The 19,393-nt window shown below is 55.8% G+C and overlaps 7 protein-coding genes across 7 annotated transcripts in view; 4 read left to right on the top strand and 3 right to left on the bottom strand.

Moving 5' to 3' along the window:
• VDAG_05606 (uncharacterized protein) overlaps nucleotides 1-106 on the top strand; it is a gene marked incomplete at both ends in the record, with an annotated part of 1,281 nt that extends 1,175 nt beyond the window's left edge. The window contains one exon of the mRNA XM_009652501.1: nucleotides 53-106. Within this exon, the coding sequence (XP_009650796.1) occupies nucleotides 53-106 (54 nt within the window). The remainder of the gene's footprint in view (nucleotides 1-52) is intronic.
• Nucleotides 107-238: 132 nt separating this feature from the next.
• On the bottom strand, nucleotides 239-4,110 carry VDAG_05605 (uncharacterized protein; the record flags this gene model as incomplete). The annotated part of the gene is made up of 3 exons (XM_009652500.1): nucleotides 239-2,171; nucleotides 2,224-3,781; nucleotides 3,844-4,110. The coding sequence occupies 3 exons, from the start codon at nucleotides 4,108-4,110 to the stop codon at nucleotides 271-273; spliced, it is 3,726 nt and encodes a 1,241-aa protein (XP_009650795.1). The 3' UTR covers nucleotides 239-270.
• A 947-nt stretch (nucleotides 4,111-5,057) lies between these two features.
• VDAG_05604 (uncharacterized protein) lies at nucleotides 5,058-6,885 on the top strand (the record flags this gene model as incomplete). Its single annotated transcript, XM_009652499.1, has 3 exons — nucleotides 5,058-5,315; nucleotides 5,368-5,530; nucleotides 5,584-6,885. The coding sequence occupies 3 exons, from the start codon at nucleotides 5,058-5,060 to the stop codon at nucleotides 6,723-6,725; spliced, it is 1,563 nt and encodes a 520-aa protein (XP_009650794.1). The 3' UTR covers nucleotides 6,726-6,885.
• A 382-nt stretch (nucleotides 6,886-7,267) lies between these two features.
• On the top strand, nucleotides 7,268-8,139 carry VDAG_05603 (methylene-fatty-acyl-phospholipid synthase; the record flags this gene model as incomplete). Its single annotated transcript, XM_009652498.1, has 4 exons — nucleotides 7,268-7,328; nucleotides 7,427-7,477; nucleotides 7,520-7,540; nucleotides 7,616-8,139. The coding sequence occupies 4 exons, from the start codon at nucleotides 7,268-7,270 to the stop codon at nucleotides 8,137-8,139; spliced, it is 657 nt and encodes a 218-aa protein (XP_009650793.1).
• Nucleotides 8,140-10,125: 1,986 nt separating this feature from the next.
• On the top strand, nucleotides 10,126-12,003 carry VDAG_05602 (glycerol kinase; the record flags this gene model as incomplete). The annotated part of the gene is made up of 3 exons (XM_009652497.1): nucleotides 10,126-10,367; nucleotides 10,436-11,454; nucleotides 11,510-12,003. 3 exons carry the CDS (start codon nucleotides 10,126-10,128, stop codon nucleotides 12,001-12,003), a joined length of 1,755 nt encoding a protein of 584 aa, XP_009650792.1.
• Nucleotides 12,004-12,503: 500 nt separating this feature from the next.
• VDAG_05601 (mannose-1-phosphate guanyltransferase) lies at nucleotides 12,504-14,672 on the bottom strand (the record flags this gene model as incomplete). The annotated part of the gene is made up of 4 exons (XM_009652496.1): nucleotides 12,504-14,208; nucleotides 14,303-14,449; nucleotides 14,534-14,577; nucleotides 14,666-14,672. 4 exons carry the CDS (start codon nucleotides 14,670-14,672, stop codon nucleotides 13,312-13,314), a joined length of 1,095 nt encoding a protein of 364 aa, XP_009650791.1. The 3' UTR covers nucleotides 12,504-13,311.
• Nucleotides 14,673-17,726: 3,054 nt separating this feature from the next.
• VDAG_05600 (uncharacterized protein) lies at nucleotides 17,727-18,921 on the bottom strand (the record flags this gene model as incomplete). Its single annotated transcript, XM_009652495.1, has 2 exons — nucleotides 18,518-18,921; nucleotides 17,727-18,073 (listed from the first exon to the last, which is right to left on the bottom strand). The coding sequence occupies exons 1-2, from the start codon at nucleotides 18,546-18,548 to the stop codon at nucleotides 17,727-17,729; spliced, it is 378 nt and encodes a 125-aa protein (XP_009650790.1). The 5' UTR covers nucleotides 18,549-18,921.
• Nucleotides 18,922-19,393: the final 472 nt, after the last annotated feature.

Raw genomic sequence — 19,393 nt, 5'->3', positions numbered from 1 at the left:
CTGACGAGAAGAGCGTCGAGAGAAGACCGCTGCTGTCCGACGAGTGAAGCAGCGCCTCGTGCGCCCGCCCAAGCCGGGCAAGACCAAGACGGAGGCCAAGATTTGAAAGGGCGCTGTAGATGACATGATGGATAGCCTCGTTCTATACGTGTAGGAGTTTGTGTACAATTTTGGAGGCAGCATGATTGGGCTACTGGGTACAAGGCCAAGAGAACAAGATCACACATTGTTTGAATATCATCATTACATACAGTTGACATTGTGCTTCTTCTATGTCTCGTCCACCTCGTCTTCTTCATCTTCCTCCTCCTCCTCTGGTTGACCCTCCGCCGGCGGCACCCACAGCAGCAAACCCTCCTTGTCAATCTTCATCCCCTCCGTCGGGATGATCCGCAGCACCTTCTGGAAGTACTTGTCCCTAACAACCAGGTTGGGCCGTACATAGGTACCCCTCACCAGCGGCAGCAGTCTGTACGTAACAGCCCGCCTGCTCACTGGCAGCACATGCAGCGTCGTCTGTTTCGCCCCTGAAAAGGCAAACTCTTCGCTCGGCTCAAGGCTCAGCCCAAACGTAAGGAAGTGGCTGGATGCATTCTCAATCGTCACATCCAGGTGCATGAGTCCTGTGGCAGCGTTCACGTAGGACACGGACGCCAGCACGCGGGGTTCGGTGCCGAGGACAATGGAGCGCGGCACCGACATGGTCGTCGTGTTGACGGGGCTGCTGGGGTCGGCCGTGCCCCGGCGCCAGTGGAGGACAAAGGCCACATCGAGCGAGGCTGGGCCACGGTCGTCGAGACTTAATTTCTGAACGATGAGGTCGAATTTGACTTCCTGCATCGACTTGGGAGGAATGATCAGTCCAGCGGGGGGGAGGTCGGGTTGCCCAGCTGCGTGACCACGAGCCCCCGGGAGGCACGACAGTACTTTGGCTTCCATTTCGACCACTTGGAGGTCTTCAGTCGCGAATGACGCAAAGTGGCAGACGAGCGACCATCGCTGTGCAAGCCCGCGCGGGTGGGTTACCAACTCTTCACGGTCCGCTGTTTCCGAGGTGCCCTCGAAATCGAACAGACTCGGCCACGGCTCCGGGTGAAGGCGGGGCACTATGTCGTAGTTTGCCTCAAAGGGGTTGACGATGGTGACCTGGAATGTCATGACCTGCAAGATTGGTGTTGCAGGATCTGTGACCAGGTGATAGCCAACCCTGGCAGTGATTTCATACGAAGTCGGCGCATCAGAGGGGCTGAGGTGCAGCACAGCTCGTTTCGACTGCGAGGCATCGATGCTACCGAGGGTAAGCCCTTGAAATTTCGACTCTTCCTTGGCAGCCTCGACGCTTTGTTCTTCAAGTCCATCGACTTGCACGCGAAGGGCAGGTACGTGCTCGCCAAAAACATGTAGCTCTAGCTTAGCCGTCGCATCTGCATCTTCGGCGTTGAAGATATCGAGTGGTAGCTCAATCGGTTCGTTGGCATAGTATTGCTGCAAGATGGCGCTTCGCCGGATTTCCATCTTGGGTGGCTTAGGCCGCACATGGATGGCATGTGAGCTCAAACGCGGTATGCGTCTCTTTGATAGTGAGGGACCAAACCAGACATCGGCCACATTCGCCGCCTGGAACCCAATGGTGTAATCAAGGGTGAACGCATCCGTATCAAAGTTCAGTACGACAGATGCAGCGCGCGCCTCGCCCGATTCTCGCAGCGGTATCGCCATCTCATACACTGACGTGCAGCCTGGCTTGATCTCCAGATCCGCTCGGCCATTGAGGACGGAGCCCCGCTCGGTCTCTTCCACGTCTTCTGATTCTGGACCTGTCGTCTCTACGAGAGCTATGGCGGCTAGCGACGTGTTGTGTTTCTCCATCGAGCCCTTCGTCTTCTCCTCGATAGAATGATCGAGGGTGATCGTTTGCAAGCTTCCAGCGAAATCGACTCGCAGTTGCTTGAGAACTATTGGTGCAGAGTCCGGAAAAGCAGTTGACGTGACGGCAAGCTGTGCTTGGCACGTTTCGCCAGCTTTGCCCTCTTCGGTCTTGAAAACGAAAGATGCTGAGACGAAAGATGTCATATTGTCATTGCTTAAGGACACAATCGGCTTCGACTTGACGTCGACACCATCGAGAGACTTCGCCATGTCGTACGGCCATTTTGGCCGCCGCGTGAAATCTACAGCCAGTCAGATGTGCATGCCGAGTTGTGAACGGGCAGGTGAACTCACTTTTGTTCAAGAGCTCCCAGTCAATGGAGACGACAAGCTCTCCGAGCCCAACCTTGGCAGCAGCAGCCCTCAGTAGCCAGCTGAGGTCTTCAGTAATATCCAACCATCCCTCGCTTCGGAACGACATGTCCACCCAGAGAGGCCTTAACAGTGCGACGACATCGTCCCAGGCTTTCAAGCGGGCCATCTCTCTGGCACATTCAAGTGACAGCTCCGCTGACACGCGATGCTGCCTGCGGACCTGGAACTCAGCTCTTGCGGCCATCAGACAGTCTATGATTAGTTGCGCATGGTTCGTGCCTGGGCCTTCGAGGGGCGACTCCTCATGCGGCTCAGGGCAGAGATACGTATCGTAACTATACGCCTTCTTGGCGGCATTCGCACCTTCAGGCTTCGGGTCCGGAATTCGACGATGCTCCTCAGATATTGCGTGGGCCAACGCACGACGAGAATGCAAGTGACGAGCTGCATCTCGATACCAGTAGCCTGTGTGGTGGAGCATCTCCCATGGCTGAAGCCGCTCGCCCATGACAACCTTTTCCGGCTGAATATACAGGGACAGCGTGGATGGCGCAAGCTGCGCCAGTTCCGCCTTGTCGATCAGATTGACCATGACAAGTGCCCATCTCGACTCCCACGCTTCCCAGCCGTAGTTTTTTGTACCGCGCCCGCGACGGTCGACAAAGTCTGCGATGCGATCACGGTGAGCACGCCATCTCCGTACGGCCGAAGTCGTCTGTCCGTTCCATAAAGAGCATCGGATTGCTCGAATCGTGATGACATCGGTGAGAAGGCGTGCTTCATTCCAGCGTGGGCTCCAACTAGGGATCATGTCCATGACATCCTCACTCAGAACCCCCTCGTATGCCTGGTCATATGATCTCAACGCTGAATCCATCTCCTGACGAAATTCGGCAAAGACACCGGCCTTGAAGTCGTAGCGAACGTTGCAGTCCTGCAATGTCAACGTCTGCGATGTGCCACTCGTCGGGGGTACTGTAGGCTGAGGGGTCACGCCGCGGGTGCGCTTCTTTCTAGCATGCCGTCCAAGATCGCGGTAGTACTCGATCGAGTGGGAGTAAATGGTCGAGAGAATACTGTCGGTGGTCTGCTCCAACTCTGTGAAAGAGTCCTGGGTCGGGATGTAGAAGAACGACTTCGGATCCATTGCCACACCTCTCCGAATGTTTTCTAGCCTTTCTTGAATATCTTCAGACAAGGACGGGGACGACTCAGAGTCGTCACTCAGCAGAGCAACAACCAGCCGAGTCTTGTAGCCTGACTGGGTCAGCGCTAGCCTCAATATGTTGATATCCTTCTTCAGCTGGTTATCGTTTAGTGTAGCCATAGATGCGTCGGAGGTAAGCGTATAGAAGCACAGATACACACTGGGCACCATCTGCTGATGCTTCTGGATCCATTGCGCATCGATCAACCCATCGGGGTACAGAGGGGAGATGGGGCTCAGCGGCGAAAAGGGCGAGTGTAAGACTGGGGGGAACTCGGGCGTTTCGATGTCCTCGGGCAGACGGGCTCGGCGAGGAGGCAGCACAAAAGACTACACAGCGTCAGAACCGGCGACAATACAAGACCAGAGGTATATATGATGGGTTGAGCTACCCTGCCTGTGAATGCAACCCTGAACTTGTATGGCTTGGTAGCAAGCTGAGGGTTCCATGGCTGGTCCGCTGCATCCTGGCTGGCAATGTATTCCCTCAGTGCCTTGGCCTCCTTCGTTTCCAGAGAGGGAAGCTGCGACTGTAACAGAACTCCCTGGTCTTTCAGCTCGTTGTCAAAGGGTAGCGCATTAACTGGAGCTTCGGTCAAGCCGGCAACGACGAGGAATGGGAGGTTGTGGTCCAGGCTCCCAGCTGGATAGCCGTCCATGCTGGCAACAAAACGGGTTGGTAAAGGATTCCGAGAGTATGTATTTGTCGGTCGGCAGGGTAATGACGCGAATCGGATCTATCAATCTGAGAGTATTGGGTCAGGACAGAAATGATCGAGAAGTTGGGTCGAGACCTTGGTTACACTTACAATTCAGACTAGGATACCGTACACAATCCGAAAGTCAGATGGCAGCGCAATCAAAGCTGCTGGTCTATTCGTATTTGACTCCTAGAACGAGAGGTCCTGCAAAGACGCTGACGAGTGTTGATCGTTTGGGGGTCTGATGCAGTGAATGCGACAGCCCACTTGGACAGCCATCACAGGTCCTGCCCACGCCTAGCTACAGCCCGGCGCTAACCCCATTGAAGTGGAGCTCTGGTCCTTACAGGCCAAGCAGGCGTACCTGACCGCGCAAGGGGAAACTTTACAGTGAGGGCCTGGCAACCTGGCTATCGATTCCAGCGGGCCGCTGTGGGACGCTGCCAGCTGGAAGGCCCGTATCGGACTGGCGTTATCTCCTAAAGTGCTTGGGTGCGCCAGTGAGGGCGCGTCTCTGATTGGCCGTACAGCAGGACATGCGCTCATGAGACAGCCTGGATAGGCTTTGAGCTGGCAGCCTCGCGGTCGGTGTCTGTCTCTCTTTCCGTGCATCGTCCACTTGCCGTGCTCTTCTTCCTGCCTCGCCTCGTCATAGCATTGTGCGCAGAGATTGAGACCTGTGTTTCCCCCACACCTCACCGCCACGACAGCGCCCATTAGAAGCACTGCTTCGTACTCCGATCATCCATCTTATTCTCGAAACTTTTCCACCAAGACACGCAAACGCTTCCCCACTCTCTGGGCGTCTTGCGACTGTCGTCGCCTAGGCTCCCCCGATCAACCTCCCGTCACCACCGCCCCACGACACCCTCCGAAAACACTGCCCTGGGGCACCCATTCCCGCGATGGCTTCGCAACAAGCAATCATAAGCGAAACAGTCGCTGCGATGAAGAAAGCTATGAAGCGAACAGCATATGGTCCGGCCTACCCAAGTCCCAGCACTTACTTCGGTGTCGCTAACCGCTTCCTTGCGCAGAGTCCGATTCCGACAACGAAATTGAACATTACAGCAATCGCGGCAACAAGCTTAAGAGGCGAGCTCTATTTGCGCACCAGGGCCAGCTTGTACCTCCCTCCGGCCCCGAAGTCTACAAAGAGGCAAGTTTTTTTTTGTCACCATATGATTGATGCCGGCCAACTCTAACAACGAATAGGAGGTTGAGTACGCCGGCCAGCAGCGGTACATCATCCATCGTAATGCTCCCATTGTTGACGATGAGGGCTACGAGGTCGAGAGCGACGACGACGACGAGCGCGCCCAGGACGCTGTCGCTGCCGCCGCCGAGTTCGACCCCTACAACAACGTCCGCCTTGAACGTGCGTGCCTCTTCGTACCCGACCGAAGGAACAACACTAATTCTCTTTTGCAGAACTGCTCGCGCCCCTCACAGCTTCGACCGATCTTCCGACACATCCTACCCTCTCAAAACCCTTCGTCTCAAAAACTCTTACTGGCCTCGCGGATCAGAGCTGCGACATCATGCGGAAAGAAAACAAATCTCTGTGGCGAATCAAGCACCTCTTCACGAGGCTCGTTGGCGATCACACATGGGCGCCTTGCGAATTGATGCTCGGCTCGGACGATGTTGGTCTGTTTGCGAACGACCATTTTGCTCCCCTCCGTGGACAACAGAATCAGGAGGTAGCTGTCGCACAAAATGCCAGCGAGCCCGGAGCTTCTGTTGCCCACGACGAAACGATACTGAGCAAGACTATCGATAGCCACGAGAGGTCTGCGGTCGGCGATCAGACGGGAGACCCGACGACAGCAGGAACAGGGGAGGGCGATGTCTCGATGGTTGATCCGGATGAAACGATTACGGAGAACCCGCAAAACACCAAGGACGGTTCAGAGCCGGTGCCTCAGACGGACGACAAATCCGAGCCGGACGCCGCAGTCGCGATACCAAACGGAGACGGTGCAGTGCCGAACCGCGTAGGGGATTCGCCAGTTGTGCAAAAGCCCTCTGGCGAGAACAGCGAGCATGTCAACGGCACTGACAATAGCAATGAACCAGCACCCACCACGAATGGCCATTCAGACGCACATGCAGATGGGCCTCCCAGAACTTCGCTGCCGCATTCTGGACTCACGGTTAAAGCCATGAATGGCAGTGAAGCCATGTCTGTGGTGTCGGAACTTCTCGAGGATATCTTCATTCACCCACTCTACCAGCCACCGGTCAATGCAGAGCCGGACCGAGGTGGCCTTTCTGTGGACGAGGCCAACGACATGCGACAGCTCGTTGCACTTTATGTGCAGAAACAGGAAGAGGTCTGCCGAGGAGCGGAGAAGCTACACGAAGGTCTCCTGAAGGCTGACCGACTACGCAAAACTGTGCTTCGGTGGTCCAAAGCGGAGGCGCACTGTGGGCCAAATCGTGATATGTCTGATGGCGAGGACTGGTATGACAAGGAGGAGTGGGGATTGACGGAAGACTTGAAGAAGGGTCAGGACGAGGAAGAGGAGGAGATTGGCACGTCGACGAAGAAGACCAGAAACCGAAGGTAGCGACGGTCTCTGATGTGATATGAAGTTGGCGTCGGTTCACGGAGCGTCTTAGTCGGGCATTATTCTTATTTCTGGGAGCGAGGCGTTCAGGATCAGTGGGAAGCAGTACCTCTATGAGGCATACATACAGTCAAATCGTAACTCTCAGTTTCAACTTGAAGTCTAGGATTGGATCAGATTGGGGGGGGGGGGGGCTTTTCGAACATGTTGGCTTTCCATCTGGGTTCGTGGGCAGCACTGATAACACAGCAGCGGGAGTTGGGTGACCAGTTGGAAAACAGCTAGCTCACTTGAGCCGATTGTTGCCAGTGGCATGGATGGTGCTCAGGCCACGTGAATGTTCGCAACAGTGCAGAACAGCCAGCCAAACACCACCCTGGCCAGGCTGGAAGCGATCACACTTAAAAGTGGATAACCCTCAAGCTCCCATAACCGAAACCCTTTCCTTTCTCTCTCCCCTGCCTTCATACCATCTACACATCTTTTGCTCCTAGAAATTCGCATGAACCCCCGTTGCTCTACCACATAAATCGTCTTCGAAGATGGCACCCGTCGAGAATGTCAGCCCGGCTCTGGTCGACTTCAACCAGAAGTCCCTCTTTGGTACGTGGAGAGCCCCATGACGTACCTACGTGGTGCTCGCCCGCTGGGGAGCTTGGGCCAAAAGTCTGGGGAAGCTCTTATTGACGAGGCGTGAACAGCGTCTGCCTGTGCGATCATGTTCAACCCTCTTTTCTGGAAGTCAGTATTCAGTTTCTCTTGATCCCGCATGGACCTGGCTAACATGATTCCAGCATCGTTGCGAGACAAGGTGCGTAGGGTCGCTCGACCTCGCCAAGCAATACCACGATCCCAACCGAGAACTGACCATCCCCGCTCGGCGCTGATAGAATACAACAACAAGCTCCTGACGAAGCTCTTTGGCGGCCGCTCGCAGACGGCGTGCTACGCCCTCGCCGCAACCATCTTCCTGCTCGGCCTCTTCCGCGACGGCCTCTACGAGCGCGCGCTGCGCCACCAGCCCACGCACCCGGCTCTCGACACCGACCTCGCCAACTACGCGGGCTATGCCCTCCTCGCCGCTGGCAACGTGCTCGTAATCACGTCAACCTACCGCCTCGGCATCACGGGCACCTTCCTCGGCGATTACTTTGGCATCCTCATGGACGACATTGTCACGGGCTTTCCCTTCAGCCTCACCGACGCGCCCATGTACAACGGCTCCACCATGAGCTTCCTCGGCACGGCCCTACTGTACGGCAAGCCCGCCGGCATCCTGCTCACCCTCTGGGTCCTGACCGTCTACACCGTCGCCCTGCGCTATGAGAACCCCTTCACTGCCGGCATCTACGCCAAGCGCGACCGCGAGAGGGCCGCCGCCGGCCCTGGCAAGGAGGCCAAGAAGGTGCGGTAAATGAGGCCCGAGAGGGGGGCCAGCTTCAACAGCTATGATGGTTGCCGCGTCAGAGGGCGGGACGAAACGCCCTTTGGCGCGAGGGAGGGCTTTTCACCCCCCCGCGCGGGCGACGATCGCTCGTTCCGTGGGAGGAGATCTTCACATACAGACTCCTGGGGCGCGCCGCCCGAGACAGGTCGGTCCTGCGTCACGGGATAGAGGCTACACGCCGCTGCCGGGTTCCTTGACATGTGAACGACGGGCCGGAGACCGGGGGACAATTTAGTGTCGATTGGAGAGCGGAGGGGATGTTGACGATGATGCTGGGGCAAGGTCGGGGTCGAGGACAGCCTTCAACAAAGAGAAGTGGCTGCGGATACCCGGAGAAGCCGCGGGGGGGGGAGGCGGCTGCTTGGGTGTGCTTCGGAGCACAAGGGACAAAACGGGAAAGGGAGGCAAAGAAAGATTGCCGGATTAGATAGCTTCACTCCACAACAGTCACAGTATACTAGTCGCGACAAACTGTCGCGACCACTGTCGTCATGCTTCTTTTCCCTTCGTGGTGACACCTGAACTGCTGAGCGGTTTGAGACCAAGCGCTCTTTCACTTGCACAACGCAGTGCAAAACGGCATGGGCAGACGTGCAAGGGCACGAGGGCAGAATATATGTGACAAAAGCGCTCACAAAATAGCCTCGTCGCCAGGCTGCGATGCGTTGGCCGAAAGTGGGGGTCAGAATGGCGAGCAGACACCGAGCTGCCATGGCCCGGCTGCTAATGGCACGACGACGGACCGCCCTGGCGCCAAGCACGAGGAAAAGACGGAATCTATTCCATGCCGGCAATCATGTGTGACGTCCGAAGTTTGGGGATGGACTAGGCCTAGCTGGACGTTGGTGTCTTTGAATCACATGGGGTTTTTTTTATTTCTCTGTCTGGCTGTCGATGAATGGCAGATGCTCAAAGGACACTCGGTGTACCTACCTAAGCAGTTAGTGGATCATCATCGTGTAAGCAGGCGCAATACATCTAGTCCTTCGGATCAAAAGACTGCTCCAACCCTCATTAAAGTCTTACAAAGATGGACTCGGTGAGCGAACTAAAGCATCATGTGGCAACCTGAAGTCATGTTTCCGAGTTGAATCTGATTGACATTGTCAAACCCCTATGCTAAGGTCACCGGATCATCAACGCCTTCTACCGTCTGCTGGAGCACTTCAGAAGGAAACCAAGACTGGTCCACCTCACCATTTACCATTAAATCGCAAGGCAATCCTCATAGATCAAACTGATCGGCAGGACCGGATCGGCCACCCCATCGCGTGGGATCTCTCCAAGGATGCCAAAGGCCCACCAACCCTTCAGACCTCCACCGGCACTCACCGAGCCAGCCGAGCGGCGCCGAGCACGGCTTGAAGTGGCTAGCCAGGGACAGAGACAATAACCCCTCAATTAATCCGCCAATGGCCTTGCCGTTTCTGACATCATCCCGACCATCGGCGCCCGCCCAGACCCTGAATCGATCGAGCTCTAGGGGAGCAAAGCAACATTTTTCTTACCGAACGGGCGGAATGTCGAGGCCTTCTCAACGAGTCGCGGACCCCCACCGAGTCTATTCTCCTTGAGGGCTTTTGAGGTCAACAAGGGGCGCCACGGGACGGGAAAGCATGTTCCAGCCTTGGGGGGGGGGGGGGGGGGAGGACTGCTGTGGGGTGAGTGTCACTTGCTCGTCTCGAGTTGCGGCGATGTGGTGGGGGTAGTCGCTGCCGTGAAATGTCGTCGCCGTGACGCATTTTCCTCGACGTGCCATTCTTGTCTCTCGCTTCCCATCCTACCTCAACGTACCAGCATACCCACGATCCACTGACGATCATCACTATCCGGAACATCTTCTTCAAGGGCCAGTTTTACGGTTTCTTCATCTTATATACCAGCCAGCCAAACACGGGCTGGTCGCTTTTCCCCGGCGCAAAGGAGTTGGATCCCTGTCAGAAGAAGTTCATCATGGCGGATCGCACACATGTTAATGGTACATCCAACGGCCTCCCTAACGGCGTTCACAATGAAACTATCAATGGTGCTGCCGACGGGCTGGCCAACGGTGTAGAGGAACCCAGCAAGCGCGGTTTCATCGGCGCCATTGACCAAGGCACAACCTCTACTCGCTTCATCATCTTTGAGGTTGCCACTGGTGAGCCTGTAGCGAAACACCAGCTTGAGATCGAGAACCATCACCCGCACCCTGGGTCAGTCATCCATGGGACCACGAATCAAGACAATATGGGTGACCACCTTACTGACCCGACAATCACAGGTGGCATGAACATGATCCCAAAGAATTGCTCCACAGCGTCACGACGTGTATGGAGGCCGCGTTTGCCGACTTTGTAGAACTTGGTCACACGAAAGACGACCTGAGAGCCATAGGCATCACCAATCAACGGGAGACCACCATCGTCTGGGACGGTCGCACCGGCGAGACTCTCCACAACGCCATCGTCTGGTCAGACACGCGCACGGCGGATAAGGCGCGTCAAATCAACGAGCAGGCAACAAGCAAGACGATATCTGATCTCACTGGTCTGCCGGTCTCGACGTATCCTTCAGCCATCAAGCTATCATGGCTGCTGAATAACGTCGACGAGGTTCGTCAGGTCTGGGAGGATGGTCACCTCATGTTTGGCACCGTGGATACATGGCTTGTGTACTGCCTCAATGGCGGCTCCAAGGCCAAGGAGCCTGTCCATGTCACCGATTCGACCAACGCCTCTCGCACCATGCTTATGAACCTGAGGACCCTACACTGGGAGGATAGCATCATTCAAACCTTTGGCCTCGACAAACACCCCCTGGGGCTTCCGCGTATCGTTTCATCGTCTGATCCAAACGCCTTTGGCAGTATTTTTTCCGGTCCGCTGGAGGGTGTTCGTATCACGGGTTGTCTTGGAGACCAATCCGCGGCTTTGGTTGGACAATGTGCCTTTGCACCAGGTCAGGCCAAGAACACTTATGGCACCGGCTGCTTCCTTCTGTACAATGTCGGTAAGGAGAGGCCGGATCTTCGCGGTTCTGGTTCGGGCCTCATTAGCACCGTGGCATACGATTTTGCGACGACGGGTGAGTTTCGCCAGGCAACATATGCACTCGAAGGTAGTATCGCGACAGCGGGATCAGGTGTCAAGTTTCTGGTCAAGAATTTGGGTCTCGGCAACGATGCCCATGATATTAATGCGCTGGCGAACTCGGTGCCCAATTCGGGCGGTGTAGTTTTCGTCACTGCTTTTAGCGGCCTGCTTGCACCATACTGGATCGATGATGCTCGAGGCACGCTTTGTATGTTACCCAAGGCCCCGTTGTGCCAAGTTTTCGAATGCTAATGTGTCATCAGTCGGTCTCACTCAGTTTACGCAAAAGGGACACATCGCACGAGCAACTCTCGATGCCACATGTTATCAGGCAAAGGCCATCCTTGACGCCATGGCCAAGCAATCTGCAAGTCATCTCGACTCTCTCGCCGTCGATGGCGGTCTGTCCAACTCAGACCTGTGCATGCAGTCCCAGGCTGACATCAGTGGCATTCCCATTGATCGTCCGGCCATGCACGAGATTACGGCTCTCGGCGCCGCCTACGCCGCCGGCCTCGGCATCGGTGCTTGGACGATGGACGAGCTGATTGCTATGAACGCACGCAAGCAGGGTACTCGGAGGTTCGAGCCCAACGCGGAGAAGAAGGCTGAATGCGAAAGGATGTACCGCAAGTGGGGCCAGGCCGTACAGATGAGCCGCGGATGGGCTACGGATGAGGATGCGACGGCTAAAGATGAACAGTCGGCCTCCTCCAGCGATGAGGATGCTCCGTTCGACTTGGAGCACATGAACTAGGAAGCAAATCATGTGCAGGACGGAGATGCAGACATGCTGGACCCCGAAGCGGAGCTAGGGTGCCTAAAGCAGTGGTGGGCCAAGGGCAAGTTTCGGCGCGTCGTGCCAGAAGACGAGCCGTCCTTGAAGAACGGGGCGCCATGGCCCGACTACGGGCTGTACCTAACCGCCGTGGAAGAGCAGTGGTCAGCGGTCCGAAAGCGGTACCTAGATGCCGCGGCTGAAGAGCGTGCGCGCAAGAAGGCGCGAATCGAAGCGGAGGACCGTAACAGGGCGGATGTCGCCATGGCGGCGTAGACCCTGTGGGCGGAGACCTTGTCGGCGGAGGCGTTGGGATCGATGTGATTGGGTGTTTGGCTTGGTGTTTTGGCGCAGCTGGCTCGAGGCCAGCATGGAAGGATTGGTATGGCTGGGCAGGAGCTGATCGAAAGGCAGAGCAATTAGCCAAGTTAGACGTCGGAGCATGACAAGCGTAGCGAGTTCTCTCAAGTTCTCCCGTTGCTGCGGAATAGTAACCTCGTTTGACCCCTTTTGTTTTATTTCCTTTTCATTCATCATGCCGGGTATCTGTGGTCTGTTTGCCTGTCACATCTAACTGTGTCTGCAGATAGTAGGTGGTACAAGAACACCAGGGAAAGTTTGGACCCTCGAGAAAGTGGTCGCATGAACCCTCATTTCCAGACCGCACTGCGAGGCAGTTGTAGTGAAGTGACAGAGGCCATTCAGACAGATGAACCTCCCTTCTCCCCTGAGGCTCAGACAACAAGAATTTTGGAAGCAAACCCACGCTGGTGGGTATCACACTTTTTTGCGGTTTGTCGCTCCTCCTCTACCCCGTGTGTTGTCTTTCGTGCCAGTTCCCCCACCCCCCCTTTTTTTCCGTTCCGAGGGAAAAAAAAACACGCTTCCAAGAAAGGTCCAAACAAGTGCGAGTGCCTGCTATACATACAAGTCCATGCAATCCAGACAAGATGACAGGAAATCAAAGCATGAACCGGAAAGGGCGTCGAGAAAATGGACCAAAAGTGCCATCTGTGCCTCAGGCCCGCCGTTTTCTTCTTCCCCCTCGACGCGCTGAGTGCTAGAGCAGCACGAGTGGTCGTCGCCATGGATCACGTCTCCTCGATATTTTTGGATTATGGTTTCTTCGTCTGCTCTCGAGAGTGGAGTTGTGTTCTGAATGATTAAGAGTGATGATTTGCAAGAGTGTGGTGAGAAGAGAAGCTGGAGAAGTACGAGCAGGGCAAGTCTGCCACATCCTCGCCGTTGGTTCGTTTTCGGTGCCGGTGCCAGCAACACATGGAACAGTTACATGATGATGGCAGGCACATCAACGTTGGCCTTGATGCTCTTGTGGGGAAGAACGCTGCCGCCGTTGACGTAAATCTCATCAGCAATGGTGACATCGTCTCCCAGCACCGTGACGTTCTCGAGACGAGCCCACTTGCCGACAGTGCTGTTCCAGCCGACAATGGTGCTCTTGACCCAGGCGTGGTCCTTGACCTTGGAACCGGATAGCAGAACGCAACGTTGGAGACGGACACCGTCGCCGATGACGACGCCAGGGCCGATGGTGACATTGGGGCCAATACGGCAGTGCTTGCCGATTTTGGCGGAGGGGTCGATCAGGACGTTGCCGCCGTGGACGTAAGACTCGGAAGCAGGGGCCAGCTCCTTGCAGCCCTTCTTGGTGAGTGACGACAGGTACAGACAGGTACCGGTGAGGAAATCCTTGGGCTGACCAACATCCATCCAGAAGCCCTCAAGGTCGAAGCTGTGGAGCTGGCCGTCGCGGACAATGGCAGGGAAGGTCTCTTGCTCGATGGAGGTAGGGCGCAGTTCGATGCGCTTGAGCACGGAGGTGTTGAGAATGTACATGCCGGCGTTGATGCGGTTACCGACGAACTCGACAGGCTTCTCAACGAAGCGATCGATACGCGTGGGGTGGTTAGGCTTGTGGACAATGACACCATATTTGGAAGGCTCCTCAACCTTGGTGACGACAATGGTGCCCTCCTCTCCGTGGTTCTTGTGAAACTGGGCAAGCTGCTCAAAGGGGTAGTCGCAGATGACGTCCGAGTTGAGCACGAAGAAGGGAGCATCGTCCTTGGCGAGGACGTCTTCCGCGAGCTTCAGGGGGCCAGCGGTACCGAGAGGCTCGGTCTCGATCGAAAAGGTAATCTTGATGCCGAATCGCTCCTCGTACTGTGAACAACAGCGACATGTCAGTTTTTGACCCAGCTGGGAAGAGAGAGCTATTTGCGCGTGCAACAAGAAGCCGGCGGTATAGATGACGTACCTCAGCAAGATGCTTCTCCATGATCTCGGGACGGTAGTTCACGGCAAGAACCACATCGGTGACGCCTGCAGCGGCCAGAGCCTCGATCTGGTGTAGAATCATGGGCTTGTTGGCAAACTCGACAAGGGGCTTGGGGAGAGTGAGGGTCTATCGGTCGGAGGTATTAGCATCGCGTTGATCGAAAACGGCCGTGTCTCAGCACGGTCTGCGATGGTCGAAAGGAAGGCATACAAGGGGGCGGAGACGGGTGCCGAAGCCGCCGACGAGGATGATGGCTGAGAGGTGTGAGCAAGGTATGGTCATGAATGCGCTGGCCCTAGCAAGCTTCCTGCCGTATTTTGGGGAAAGGTAGGAAGCACTCACCCTTCATGGTTGAGGAGTTGATGCTCAGGGGGTTCTGCGCGCGGGCACGAAAAGGGAGCTGTTCGGATCTCGGCGGTGCAGTCGCGAAAACCGAGAGGGGAGGAAGGAGGGTATCACGACAAAGATGGAATGCCGAGAAGAAGAAACGAAAGGGGTATCGCACGGAACGAAGGAAAGCTTGGAGAAGAAGTGTGCTGGAAGTTGAGAGCTCAGGTGAGGCTCGTCGTGGGAATCGTGAAAGATGGTGGAGGTAGGAGTGTCCGAGATGACACGACAGCTCTTGCGGTTCACTTCAACTCTGGCAGCGACGACAGGAGACACGGGACCCCACAATATCGAGGGTCCACCTGCCTTAGGGGGAGCAACAGGGGGGGCCGCTTCCAACCTCAGATGGAAGCTCCAGGTGAGGTGAGGTAGGGCTCCATTGAGCCAATTGCGGTGCAGCCTCCAATGGGATTCAGGGGCACACCTCGTGACGAATGGAGTGGGGTTTCAGGCTCGGCTCAGCACTGGCTCGTGGTCGTCGACGGTTTACAGCGTGGCTGTGACGCCGGCCTCGAGTCTCGTACAGATGGTAGTAGCTCGTGAAGAAGCGCCCCAATTTCCCTCGGAGCGAAATTGTTTCAATGCCGGCGCCCTAAGTGGCAATCGCCCAGCCGTGGGTAGGTAGGAACTCAGCATAGGTACAATGGGTGTGTTGTTTGAGTTTGCCTCCTCCAGGTTGGCACCACCCACTAATAGCTCGAAGCTGGATCACTACCTGCCAGCCGCTCGCCCTATGGAGGCCCGCCGCCTGTGTACAGGTACGTAGTGCAACCACTGTGCCGCACCACATTGCATCACGAGGGGTGGAATGTCTTTTTTGGCGCAACATGATCCCGCATTGCTTTTCTGACTCTGCCCGGCCGTCTCGTGTGACCCAACTCGGTCTCAAAATCTTCTTCACCGTTTGCGTCCCATTCGGCATGCTTTTCAATCGTAGCATTGGCCCCGGTCATGCATGATGGCGACGCCTCTTCGCGAGAAACCCAATTTTTAACTGAGGGGGGGAAGGGGTGGACCGTACCTAGGTACCTAGGTAAGGTAGTTAAACGATGTCGAATTGACTGACAGCGTAAACCTGCCTTGACACCCACCCTTCAGGTGACGCGTCAACGCCAGTCTTCGTGTCTCTCGGTCCTGTTCATGCTGGAGGTAGAAAGTCCCACAGTCAGGTGCGACACGCAGGAATAGAAAGTTGCTTGAAATTCCCATGTTTGGGGTGGTTCACTGGCAAAACCCATCTGATGTTCAGTCCCAAGCCACACGGGGCGATCATCAGTACACCCTCCCCACTCACCACACTGCCCCCCGCCCCTCCCTCCCTCTCAGCCTCAGGCCACCCACCACATTTCCCGGAATTTTACTGTACGATTGACAAAACTCTGTACGTCCATCAACGTGGACTGATGATGCCAACGGCCGGGGAAGAACAGCTGATACTCCCATCTGTGATGTCAATTCTCAGAGGGAAATGAGACGCTGATGGTCCGGTTAGGGGATGCCAGAATTTCTTCGAATCCTCGTTCATTCCCTTCCTGGCACCACCCCCCGTTTCCCCACGTTCCTATGTGCTAAGACACTGCTGATCCGATTGCCGTCGCCCAACATGAGTCGACCCTGCCACACAGGTATGCCGTGTTTGATGTGATGGGTGACCACCCTCCCCTCCATACCTGATCATACATGCGCAGCCGGATTCCGGGGTGTTGGGCTGCTAGACCTTTGACCTGCCTTGCCTGATGTAGCCTCTCTCCATCATTTGCGTCCTTCAACAGATGGAATGACGAGGGGGAGCCGGCTTTTCAGCCCCTAATTCAACCTCATCTCCTCATCCAACGGCCAATGCGCTGCGAACCTTACAAAACACCACGCTTCCAAAAACGCGAGATAGCCTGGGCAAAAGTTTTCTTTCATTATCATAAAAGCTGTCTTGAGGGTTCATCATTATCGTCATGGTCATGCGCGTCACCTATGGTGATCACGGTCAAAATGCAGCCGCCCTCCCTGCCTCCGTCTCGTGTCCAAACTCGTTCTCTTACTCATTCTTTTGGCTTCTTCAAGCTTCACCCTCCCTGTCATGAACAGCCATTGTTGGTCGCGACGTTGAACCATGGTGATCCGTGCTGCAGTTTGACGTGATCGCCAGACTGTCGACTGTCGTGAACACACGCAGGCTCCATCGCAAACAACGCAGACCATCTCAGAGTCCTTCCATCCACGATCATCTCGAAAAGAAAATCAAGCAAAACCCGCTAATCAAAAGAATCTAGCCGTCCCCGTCAATATCGTGGTTGTTATGGGTGTTTTCAGTCGCATCGTCGGATCATCCCCTCGCCACGTTCGCGCCTCCAGCCAGGGGAGGAAATCAGGTCGGCCATTCAGAGTTGCCTCCAAATAAAGCCGAGTGGTGTGGTGCAGAAAGTTGGCCTCGAGGTGCTGGAGCTGGTACTGTAAGACCCCAGCCCAGAGGACCCCCCACCGTTGTGTGTCGTTAAGTCTTAATCGATGCTGGCAAAACTGAAGAAGAAAGCCGTCCCATCCGTTCTCGGAAGCGAAAAAAATAAAATGCTTGGCGAGCTATCAAAAAGCGGAAAACTCGAGCCATGAATGGAGCGGAGTGTCCCTTGAGGAAAATGACAGAAAAGGGAATGCTGCGGAAAAGGCGCAGAGAAGGGCGCAGGAATCATGTCTAAGGTCATCAAATCATTGTCGATCGTTCTGTATGAGAGGAAGTGAGTCGAAACAAGGTGTGCGTCGCTTTTTTTTCGTGGCGGATTCCATATGTCCTTCTGACGGTTCGTGTGGCTGATCATTCTGCGTCTTTCGAATGACCAGTTTCTTTACTGCTCTCCAAGACTCAGCACAAGAGCATTGAAACTGTGCTGGGCACACTTCCAATACCCAAGCACCAGATTGTCCTTGGTTGTGCCACTTCGGTGATTCGGCAAGAAAAGCATGCTCGCAGGTGGAGGAGGCTGAGCATCGGCGCATAGCGGCAAGTCGCGGGCCCCGTGCTGGCCTATTCGAACGAGGCAGTCGAGCTGCTGCTCGAGTGGTGTCCAGATCGGCGGTTGTCACGCTGGCTGGAAGCCATGTGGCGGCTCTTCTTGGAGGAGCGGCGAGGAGCCTCAGTGGCCGGGAGGCCCTGGACGATACCGTTGCGAGCGAGCATGCCTCCGTTGACTGAGAAGTTGCGGCACACCATGAAAGCCCTCATGGCAGCATTCTCCTGCGCAAGCACGTCCGATTGGTAGGCCAGATCAGTCTGGTACTCTCGTCCGTTGACAAGGACGAGGCACGTAAAGCCGCTGGGGTCACGGTAACACTCGTACGTAGGATCTTGCCACCCACGTCGTCGGCAGAGACCTACACGGAACGATCAGTCAGCGCCTTGATCTAACGGAAGACCTCCCGAGGCACGATCTCGGGACAAGAATGAGGCTGGGCGTTGGTTCAAATTGATGCACCCCTTATGACGCCAGAGAACCTGCATTCAAGCCCAACTCGCTGTAAGATGACCCTGCCAAGTGCACAGGACCCCTGATACAAGGCTGACGACGATAGTTGAGCGCAGTCATGCCCAAACATCACAGGGATTCGACTCGTCCAGATCAGATGAAGCAGGAACACCGTGGCAATCGTACCGCCCTGGTGAAATGCAGGGGCTACCACACCTCTTAGGCGGACTCATCGTCATCTTCGACCTGCCAACCCGCCCCACTTACAAGGGCCGAAATTGGGTGCGAGGCCTTTCGGCAAGCAGAGCGCGAACAACACAGGTATACAGAGGGAAATCAATGGCTCACTTACTCTCCAGATATTGAGTGTAGAAGCCACCCATATTGGTCCAAAGGCCCAATGCGTTGTTGTTGTGTGGTGGTAGATGTTTGACGTCGACGGCTTTGGTACAGGAAGTAAGAACGAGGGACAAGTATTGGCGCGTGGGGAACGAAGTGTCTCGGAAAAAAGTGAAGCTGTGGAAAAAAAAACAATGACCGCCAGCCAGCAGACTATGGCGCCAAAAACCCGGACGCCGTTTTTCGATGCAGTCGGGCCCAACGTGAGGCGAGCGAAAGTACGTTGCGCACACCAAGCCCTAAGAATAGGAGGCGTAGGGCAGCAATGGGGAGGAGGGGACGACGGACGTGGTGGAAGAGAGAAGATGGTCGGGTAGTGTTCAAGTGGGCGTGGTGTGTGGGCGGCGGTAGGCAGTTAAGCTACGTAGCTTGGGATGCAGGAAATCCGGACCATCAACGGCGAGACATGTGTGCTTTATTGCAGGATGAGGAACAGGACGTGGTGCGGGGCAAGGCCACTCGGCAGCGCGCGCGAGCAGACAGGAGATGAGGAGACAGGGAGAGTGGTGAGGGGAGCTTGGGGAGGCAACTGGGACTCGAGACGCAAGAGGAAATGACGGAAACGCCAGCAGGTGAGGATGAACGGGGTCCTCGCAAGGGAGATGCAAGCGGCGATGCGGCTCTCGAAAGTGTGACCCATCCTGATGTGTTGGCCTTCTCGTCGCCAGTTGATAGTACCACTGGCGACTAGGCAACTCCACCGCAACACATGGGAGGGGGGGAGATGCACCATCCATGATCCAAGCGAAGATCTCTGATAAGTTTCGGACGAAGCCTGTCGCCTGTGGTGCAGTACCGCTGTTGGTCCATGTTTACCTCAGAAAGACCG

The sequence above is a fragment of the Verticillium dahliae genome, genomic scaffold (genome assembly GCF_000150675.1).
Source record: "Verticillium dahliae VdLs.17 supercont1.10 genomic scaffold, whole genome shotgun sequence".
Classification (NCBI taxonomy): Eukaryota; Fungi; Ascomycota; class Sordariomycetes; order Glomerellales; family Plectosphaerellaceae; genus Verticillium; species Verticillium dahliae.
Note: the sequence above shows the minus strand (reverse complement) of the source record. Positions and strands in the feature narration are given on the sequence as shown.